Below are 10,979 nucleotides of genomic sequence, written 5' to 3' on the forward strand. Positions count from 1 at the left end.
TTCAATATTAATAACACTATATTAATATTACACTAATTACCATCCGGCTCGAAGGACCAATTGTAACTGAGGGGTACAATTCCCTGACTGTATTACTAGATATGATACTTACTACCACTACCTTTGTACTTAATATTCGGCCACCCAGTACACGGCATAAATATATTATCATGAACACTCTCACGCAGATGAAACGGATCCAACACAAATGTACGAATTAGAAACAGGTCTTTATTTTCCTACACAGCGATGGTGTGTAGAATAAGCACTTAATCACTTAATTACATTTATGAATTGAAATAGTATGCACTTTTATGGCAAGGAGTATTCGTCGGTATATCAATAGATAATGTCCAATCTCTGAAGGCGCAGGTGGTAAATATACGACCTGGAATAGTTAAGGAATAACAGCAATGATACTTTAATGATTATAGGCTGGATACACTAGAGGGGGTTAATCCGGTCGCTTGTAAGCCGACAGGAGTAGGAGGGGGGGGGGGTAGAATCCAGCTGCCTCGTCCGGCCAAGGGTATCCCAGGAGAACCCACTGTAGTGCCGTTCAATGCGCCGGCGATCCTTGGACCACAGATGAAAGCAGGTGGACTCTTTGTGGGCCGGCTCTCTCCGGTCCACGGGGGAGAGATGTGGAGAGACCTCGTCTTGCAGAGCGTCTCCTCACCTTGTGTCCTCTCCAGGGGGGGGGGGGTTCCAACACACGGTAGTGTCGGGGGTCTTTATCCATAGAATAATCAAAGTATCCAAAGCATAATCCGTGCCTGGGAAGGCGGGCTGTCGTCGGTAGAATAATCCGGTATACAGGTCCACTCGCTCGTCGGCTCTGGGGCTCCTCGGGTGCAGCTTCACATAGGGTCAACCACCCTGGGTAAGCAGCCAGTTCTCTGCCCGAAACGATGGGGTACTGACTACGGTAGTATTCTCACCGCACGAAGCACTATATATTAACAGACTATTATTAGCTTAATAGACTACGTCCAACTCGACGATATAGTGCCAAATATGACTATTCAAATATTAATATACACGATGTCTCAATACCGATGGTAGGCGAACTTGGCCTTACTCCCACACGTGGCATCGCGGGGAGGCTTTACGTCTGTGACTCTATTGGAGGGTAAGAAACTGGACTGAAAAGAAAGTCCTACTTTAGTAGCGCAGTATATATACGCACTATGAACAAATAGTCCCATTAGTGGTGCGGTAGCCAAATTCCTACGCGGAACTAGGACTTGTTCGTACATGTCGAGCGGTACGTTTGAACTGGGTCTGAGGGGTATGGCAGCCTGGCACCAAGGTCTCGACCAATAGTAGAATGGAGACTATTATGGGATGTTCAGTAGGCTAGAATGGATATTCAATGCATATTGTACAAGGAATATACAAGGGATATCGGGGAATATTAGAGAATATACAAATACAATTAAATATATATATATAAATAAATATATATATTCGGTTTAATCTGGCCCTTCACAACACCCATAGTGTTTGATATCATTCGCTTCTCTCCAACCTCTCCTCCCTTCCTCCCTCTAACCATCCCTTTCTCCCTTTTTCTTCTTCGGTCATCCCTCCCCCTCCTCTCCTTTCCTCTCCTCTTTTCCCTCCCTCTTCCATCCTCCCAATCCCACTCCACCCATCTCTCTTCCACCCTCTCCCCATCCCTCTCCCTCCCTCCTCTCTTCTCCTCTCCACCCTCTCTCCCTCCTCCACCCTCCCACTCTACTCCATGCCTCTCTCTCCCCATCCCTCTCCCTCCCTCCTCTCTTCTCCTCTCCACCCTCTCTCCCTCCTCCACCCTCCCACTCTACTCCATGCCTCTCTTCCACCTCCTCTCCCTCCCTCCTCTCCTCCACCCTCTCTCTCTCATCCACCCTCTCACTCTACTCCATGCCTCTCTCTTCCACCTCCCCTCCATCCCTCCTCCCCCTCCCTCCCTCCCTCCCTCCCTCTCTCCGCTGCAGATGCTTGTGAAACAGAAAGAGGTCAACAGACAGAGTATGATCCTGATGCAGAATGCAGACCCCAGCATGCAGCTGCTCAAGGCCCTGGAAGACGTAGCCAACGTCACCAAGACCCTGGAGCAGGAGAGACTGCAGCATCAGCAGCAGGTAAACCCTTGTTATAAAGCCCAGATCAGTGATCCAAACGTAATCTAATGGCCACTGGAGTAAAGGTGTCAGCAAATCCCGCAGGAGTATCAAAGATGGGGGCGACAGTGGCTCAGGAGGTAGAGCGGTCATCTGGTAATCCGGAGGTTCCCGGTTTGATTCCCACTCCTCCGGTCGGTGTGTGAATGTGTGAGTGAATGGGTAAAATGTGAGGAACAAATTGTAAAGCGCTTTGGATAAAAGCTGCTATATAAAAGCACCATTTACCACTTTACCAAAGACCCCAACCACCCCAACCACAAACGGCTTCAGCTGATGCCGTCTGGACCAGCTGACTCCAGGACAGTTCCCCCTCCCCAGGCAGTCAGACTCAAGGCCCGGACCAGCTGACTCCAGGACAGTTCCCCCTCCCCAGGCAGTCAGACTCAAGGCCCGGACCAGCAGACTCCAGGACAGTTCCCCCTCCCCAGGCAGTCAGACTCAAGGCCCGGACCAGCAGACTCCAGAACAGTTCCCCCTCCCCAGGCAGTCAGACTCAAGGCCCGGACCAGCAGACTCCAGGACAGTTCCCCCTCCCCAGGCAGTCAGACTCAAGGCCCGGACCAGCAGACTCCAGGACAGTTCCCCCTCCCCAGGCAGTCAGACTCAAGGCCCGGACCAGCAGACTCCAGAACAGTTTCCCCCCCAGGCAGTCAGACTCATGAACAAATAACACTAAGAGCCTGCTACCTGCCCGTGACTGTTTCTGCTGCTGATGTGCACACACTACACCCACACTGTGATTATTACACTGAGGTATTACAATCTACACACAGAATTAAGACACATTTAACTGTAGTGCTCTGTCGTCACAGATGGTCCTCCACCGTGTGAACGGTGTATAAACATCAGCAAACCATATATAGAGGCCCTGAAACTAGGGATGTCCGATATTATCAATGTGATATCGGAAAATATCGGTATCTGTTTTCAAAAAAAAATTAAAACGTTTTTTTATTTATTTTTTTACATTTCTATAACCTTTATTTACCCAGGCAAGCAAGTAAGAACAAATTCTGATTTTATTTATTGTCAAAAGTATGCATACTGTTGTGTTAATTCCACAACAAGAGATATGTAATGTTAATTACCTGAAATTATTCCGTTTTTTTGGGCGGGAAACCCTGCATATATCGGTATCGGTTGATATCGGTATCGGAAATTAAGAGTTGGACAATATCGGTATATCGGTATCGGTAAAAAAGCCAATATCGAGCATCCCTACCTGAAACCCTAGCAGGCCATAATGTACACACTGCAAGGTGCGTCATCGGTCTTCACTTTATAGGCCACGCCCACTTATGTTATTGTCTCTTTATTTCCTGTAGATGAACTTGGTGATAATGATGCTAGCTAGGGTGGATATTCCCAAACCAAATACATAATGTGTCTATAACATGTGTTAAAAGCTAACTATGTATCATTATAACAAAGATATCTGTAAAGGAATTGGACAAGGGGCTTGGCATTTTTCATTCAAACTTGACGGACCTCAAAGGCTAACATCTCCCTTTCTAGATACAGTGTCACAAACTCATTGGATGTTGAGAGACAAGATCGGCAAGCTGGCAGCACCCTGGTGAATAAGCCCACCTGTTTATAGATGAATAAGCCTTAGGTAGTTTCAGCTAAGGATCGTTGAGAAGGTTTGTAGGGCAATTCTTAGCTGTTCAAAGGAGGGAAAGGCCATTATCATATCAACCAAAACAGCTTGTCTACGGATGGTTACTGTTTTGAGTCCCTGGACCAGTTGGGAAGAGAAGTGGGCTGGAGATGTGAATGATGTAAGCCCCCCATCCCATGCCCTTCAGCAACACCTGCCGATGTGCCCTTGAGCCAGTGTCATAACACAAGGGCATCTTGTAGGGCTATTTCCACCAGCCGGACTCCCTGGGGGATGTTGCTAACATGATGGAGATGCTGGAGCAGGAGGGAGACTGCAGTATCAGGGGGAAGGTGATGTTCTGAAGGACAGGACTAGAGCCAGAAGAGAATAATAATAATAATAATAATAATAATAATAATAATAATAATAATAATAATAATAATAATAATAATAATAATAATAATAATAATAATAATAATAATAATAATAATAATAATAATTATAATAATAATAATAATAATAATAATAATAATAATAATAATAATAATAATAATAATAATAATAATAATAATAACAACTTTATATAGCGCTTTTCTAGACACTCAAAGCGCTTTACAATGTAGGGTGGAAATTGCTTCCTTCACCAGAAGTTAACATTATACACAGTTATCTAACTTTAGACTTTATTAGTAGAATTCTGTTGCTATGGAACAGCTTGGGCCCAAGTGTACTTCCTGTCAGTTATTGTATTAGCAAACACATGAACACATTTAGAATGTTTGTGTTGTCATGTTTGAAAAGTTCTAAAAAACCAGAATGGCTTCCCCCTTTACCACAGGGAGACACATTTTGTTTACCTATCTCAAACCCCGCCCTCGTTCTGACAGGACAACCCACAATGTACACTACAGAGGCCGTCTCTTGAGACAATGTAGCTTATATGGTACATTCATTCTATAGTCTAAGGTCCGTCGATGTGCTGTCTTTGCACAATGTGAGACGTCTCTGTTGTGTACATTGTGGGTTGTCCTGTCAGAACTTGGATTCATATGTTGCACAGATAGCCAAGTCAAATTCAGTAGTACAACTTTAGCTAGAGTAGCCTACCATACTTTCCAAGTTCAAAGCTTTTGCATTCATCAAAAATATTGGGAAGAGATGATCAGAAGATGATCATTTTTAAAACTCTGTCTCATCCTCACGTCTCCTCATCCTCCCCTTCTTTCTGTCTCATCCTCCCCTTCTCTCTGTCTCATCCTCCCCTTCTCTCTGTCTCATCCTCCCCTTCTCTCTGTCTCATCCTCCCCTTCTCTCTGTCTCATCCTCCCCTCCTCTCTGTCTCATCCTCACGTCTCCTCATCCTCCCTTCTCTCTGTCTCATCCTCACGTCTCCTCATCCTCCCCTTCTCTCTCTCATCCTCACGTCTCCTCATCCTCCCCTTCTCTCTGTCTCATCCTCACGTCTCCTCATCCTCCCTTTCTCTCTGTCTCATCCTCACGTCTCCTCATCCTCCCTTCTCTCTGTCTCATCCTCACGTCTCCTCATCCTCCCCTTCTCTCTGTCTCATCCTCACGTCTCCTCATCCTCCCTTCTCTCTGTCTCATCCTCACGTCTCCTCATCCTCCCCTTCTCTCTGTCTCATCCTCACGTCTCCTCATCCTCCCTTCTCTCTGTCTCATCCTCACGTCTCCTCATCCTCCCCTTCTCTCTCTCATCCTCACGTCTCCTCATCCTCCCCTTCTCTCTGTCTCATCCTCACGTCTCCTCATCCTCCCCTTCTCTCTGTATCATCCTCCCCTTCTCTCTGTCTCATCCTCCCCTTCTCTCTGTCTCATCCTCCCCTTCTCTCTGTCTCATCCTCCCCTTCTCTCTGTATCATCCTCCCCTTCTCTCTGTCTCATCCTCCCCTTCTCTCTGTCTCATCCTCCCCTTCTCTCTGTCTCATCCTCACATCCCCTCATCCTCCTCCTCGCTGCCAAACTGCTGAGCCAACTCATAAAGAGGAGGATGACAGCAATGCGGCTCAATGCAGCCCCCCCCCCCCCATAAAACACCTCTCTCTGCAGTTGGGAGTAGAGCAGGATTATGGAATGTGAAGGAGAAAGGTTAGAGAAGGAGAGAGAGAGAGAGTGTGTGTGTGTGTGTGTGTGTGTGTGTGTGTGTGTGGGGGGGGGGGGGGCACATTAGTACCACCTCTACGCCCTCCTTGATACTATGAAGGAAATGCAAAGTACATAATACAGCACTTGTATTTACTGATGGTTGAAACCACAACGTGAATCCATTTCCAGCCCCAAGCGCTCTGAAAGCTACACACACTATCTATCCACACCGTACAGTACATACAGTACACTCTGAACTTACTGCCTTTGTGTGTGTGTGTGTGTGTGCATGTACTGTATGTGTGTGTCTGTGTGTGACTTGATTGATTCATTTTTTACTGTGTGTAATTATGTAGAGCTCTATGAGGAAAATACACACACGCACGCACACACAATCTGATGCCATTGACCCTACAGTATTGATCATCCGGTATACTGTGTGACTGTACATACTGCATTGATTTATTTCACTGTGTGAGTCCTGTGTGTTCTTAAGCCATGTATCAGCAGCAATCCTGAACTCACTCCTGTATGTTCTTGATCACTGCACGGTGATTGATTGAATGAACATTTTATTAACAGATTGCAGAATGGGTACAATACAGTACGGCTCAATACACACAATTGTTAAGGGGTTGCAGACCAGAGAAAGACTTTCGTCTTGTTTACATCAAGGTCCCCCATTTTCAATTCATAATGAATTGTAAGTAAGGGTGCAATTAGCACCGTGCAATCCATTCTTTGTGGATCTAGCCCGTAGTCTTTGCTGTGTGGTGCTGCTCATAAATGATACAGTTGCCCATCAGGGAGAATAATCATATATCACATCACATCACATCACATCACATCACATCACATCACATCACATCACATCACATCACATCACATCATATCATATCATAGCATAATATATCTCATCTCATGTAATGTATGATACATTATATTATAATCCTCCCTCATCTCATCTTCTCATTTAGTATTCTCTTCTCTTCTCATCTCATATTATCATCTCATTGTGTTCTATGTTCCTCATACCACCAGTGAGGTGCTTCAGACTCTAACCGTGTTGCGTCTGTCTGTGCTTCAGGTGCAGCAGCTGCAGGCGGAGCTGGAGCAGAGGTCTGTGAGGAGGCAGGCGGAGGCTCTGCAGAGACAGCTGGAGCTGCTGGAGGTGGACAAGAGAGAGGTGGAGGCCAGGCTGGTGGAGGAGGAGAGGAGGAGCGGGGAGCTGGAGGAGAGAGGTGAGGGGGGAGAGAGAGAGGTGGAGAGAGAGAGGTGGAGGCCAGGCTGGTGGAGGAGGAGAGGAGGAGCGGGGAGCTGGAGGAGAGAGGTGAGGGGGGAGAGAGAGAGGTGGAGAGAGAGAGGTGGAGGCCAGGCTGGTGGAGGAGGAGAGGAGGAGCGGGGAGCTGGAGGAGAGAGGTGAGAGACAGAGAGAGAGAGGTGGAGGAGGAGAGGAGGAGCGGGGAGCTGGAGGAGAGAGGTGAGGGGGGAGAGAGAGAGGTGGAGAGAGAGAGAGGTGGAGGCCATGCTGGTGGAGGAGGAGCGGGGAGCTGGAGGAGAGAGGTGAGGGGGGAGAGAGAGAGGTGGAGAGAGAGAGGTGGAGGAGGAGAGGAGGAGCGGGGAGCTGGAGGAGAGAGGTGAGGGGGGAGAGAGAGAGGTGGAGAGAGAGAGGTGGAGGAGGAGAGGAAGAGCGGGGAGCTGGAGGAGAGAGGTGAGGGGGGAGAGAGAGAGGTGGAGAGAGAGAGGTGGAGGCCAGGCTGGTGGAGGAGGAGAGGAGGAGCGGGGAGCTGGAGGAGAGAGGTGAGGGGGGAGAGAGAGAGAGGTGGAGAGAGAGAGGTGGAGGCCAGGCTGGTGGAGGAGGAGAGGAGGAGCGGGGAGCTGGAGGAGAGAGGTGAGGGGGGAGAGAGAGAGGTGGAGAGAGAGAGGTGGAGGAGGAGAGGAGGAGCGGGGAGCTGGAGGAGAGAGGTGAGGGGGGAGAGAGAGAGGTGGAGAGAGAGAGGTGGAGGAGGAGAGGAGGAGCGGGGAGCTGGAGGAGAGAGGTAAGGGGGGAGAGAGAGAGGTGGAGAGAGAGACAGAGACACAGACAGACAGGTGGAGAGAGAGACAGAGACACAGACAGACAGGTGGAGAGAGAGAAACACAGACAGACAGGTGGAGAGAGAGACAGACCCATACAGACAGGTGGAGAGAGAGAGAGAGAGAGACAGGTGGAGAGAGAGACAGACCCATACAGACAGGTGGAGAGAGAGAGAGAGAGACAGGTGGAGAGAGAGACAGACCCATACAGACAAAGGTAAACGTGCAGACCCACACAGGCAAATGCACACATACACATACACACACACACACACACACACACACACACATACACATACAGAATCTTTATTTATGTCCACATAAAGACAATGTCTAAAGGGCACAAATATTATCAGTGCAATTGGACAATGTGGGTTATTCTGTTACATTTGTGCCCAAATTGGCAATGGCAACCAAAGTTACACACACACATAGGATGATGAACCTGACAAATAACACACAGCTCATGGGTACAGATAGCAGCGTCTTCTCCAAATTGCACGGCTGCCAATAATAGCTGACACTGAGCAATATCATGCTAACTGTTTGGCTCTTCCCTTCGGAAGACCGGCCATCTGAAGGCCTCTAACACGCAACTTATGAACATGACCCAGGCTTCCAAATATGAAGACTAAAAGTTTACAGTTGTAGCCCAGTTGTGATATGGTATATGCTCCAACAGTTGATACTTCAACATTTTGGTCGTAAAGGCTTCTTCTAGACTCTAGTCAAACGTACAGCCAACTTCTAGAATGAGAACCTCTCTGTTATTCTCATTAACAACAACAACATCGGGGGTGTTTGCTGAAATATCAGAGAACAGTGAATTGTCACTACACAGATTCAACATACAGTACATGGCTTCACACTGGTGCAGGTGACCCGAGTGTGGAACTGACACTGTCTGCAATCAGATCCACGATCCTGTCATGCCTACAAATGTAGAGCCCTCTGTATGCATGACAGCACATGCATACACATACAGGCAAACACACACACACACACATACACACACAGGCAAACACACACACACACATACACATACAGGCAAACACACACACACACACATACACATACAGGCAAACACACACACACACATACACATACAGGCAAACACACACACACACACACATACACATACAGGCAAACACACACACATGCATACACATACAGGCAAACACACACACACACATACACATACAGGCAAACACACACACACACATACACATACAGGCAAACACACACACATGCATACACATACAGGCAAACACACACACATGCATACACATACAGGCAAACACACACACATACATACACATACAGGCAAACACACACACACACATACACATACAGGCAAACACACACACACACATACACATACAGGCAAACACACACACATGCATACACATACAGGCAAACACACACACACACATACACATACAGGCAAACACACACACATGCATACACATACAGGCAAACACACACACATGCATACACACACACACATGCATACACACACACACACACACACACACACATACACATTGACAGACAGACAGACAGACAGACAGACAGACAGACAGATGAAGAGAAAGACAGACAGACCCACGCAGGTGCACGCACATGTACACACACACACACATGCACACGCACGCACGCACACACACACACACACACACACACACACACACACACACACACACACACACAGAGAGAAGGGAAAAGAGGAACGGAGACATGGCGGATAGAAGAGGGGGGGCGGGGCTGGTGGCGACACAGACACACATGTAGCCTACAGACACACACACACATACACACTGTGTACATGCTCACAGACACACATGTAGCCTACAGACACACACACACATACACACTGTGTACATGCTCACAGACACACATGAGTGGACATGCACAATTTACGCACACACATTAACATTTCCCCATACTGTAAATATGGTACAGATCATTTGACCCAATTTAGGCCATATGACTGAGTGTCCACAGCTACCACAAATGCGGATTTTAACCATATTATTTTCTCCTCTTTCAACCCTAATATCCGTCTGCTGGCCCGTCTGTCTGTTACTGTAAATATGGTTAGAGATTATTCCCCTTGAGGGCTGCAGGACATCTGTCTTTTTCTTTTTCAAAAAGAGGACATTTGAAATGGTTGTTTTTCTGAAAACGACTACATTTGTAAAGTAAAAACATCCCTGAAGGGTTTAAAGTGACAATGTGCGTTTCTGCCCCCTGCTGTCCGCAGTCGGCGCTGTCTCTGTGTTTTCAATGCATCTCTCGTGAGCCTCTTGCTCTTTTGCCACCATGTGCTTTTTTATTATTTATTTACTTGCACAACTTTTTGCAGGACACATTTTGGTTTATTGGTGGTCAAGGATGTCTGCATTGTTTTACCTTTTACATTGTTGCACAAAAAAAAATACTAAGTTCTATGCGTGAAGAAACCATAGTGTCGCTTCAGGACTTCATTCATTAATAGAAAAAAAGACACATTGCTGCCTTCATTTAAGTAAATAGATTTAAGGGTACGTTTCATTTAGCTGTTTGGCGATGCAAGGGTTTTGCCTGACAGCTGAACAAACGTATTTTACTATATTATTGGTATGTATTTAGTTTTTTGACTGGACTTGAATTGCCATTTTGCCTGTTATGTTGTTGTGTTTGGGGGCGACAGAGGCTCAGGAGATAGAGCGGTCGTCTGGTAATCGGAAGGTTCCCGTTCGATTCCCGCTTCTCTCGGGCAGCGCATGGAAGTGTCCTTGAGCAAGCAGATTGGCACCTTGCATGGTCGCCTCCGCCGTCGGTTTGTGAATGTGCGAATGTGTAGGAACAAAATTGTAAAGCCCTTTGGATAAAAGCTGCTATATAATGCACCATTTACCATTTTGTTGTGAGGAGTAAGTCACAACCGGTTACAGTTTCAAAGGGGAGGAGGCATCTCTTATGGTTTATTGTCTGTTTTAGCATATCTAAGCATTTTCCATAGTTGTTTTTCCATTGTACTAATT

General features: G+C 46.9%; 1 protein-coding gene across 1 annotated transcript in view; it reads left to right on the forward strand.

Annotated features, from left to right (window-relative positions):
• The window catches only part of shtn3 (shootin 3), a 65,791-nt gene that overhangs the window by 37,915 nt on the left and 16,897 nt on the right, over positions 1-10,979 (forward strand). Inside the window, exons 8-9 of the mRNA XM_084332125.1 lie at positions 1,983-2,129; positions 6,965-7,074. Of these exons, the coding sequence (XP_084188251.1) occupies positions 1,983-2,129; positions 6,965-7,074 (257 nt within the window). The remainder of the gene's footprint in view (positions 1-1,982; positions 2,130-6,964; positions 7,075-10,979) is intronic.

The sequence above is a fragment of the Notolepis coatsorum genome, assembly GCF_963971535.1.
Source record: "Notolepis coatsorum genome assembly, chromosome: 16".
Taxonomy (NCBI): Eukaryota; Metazoa; Chordata; class Actinopteri; order Aulopiformes; family Paralepididae; genus Notolepis; species Notolepis coatsorum.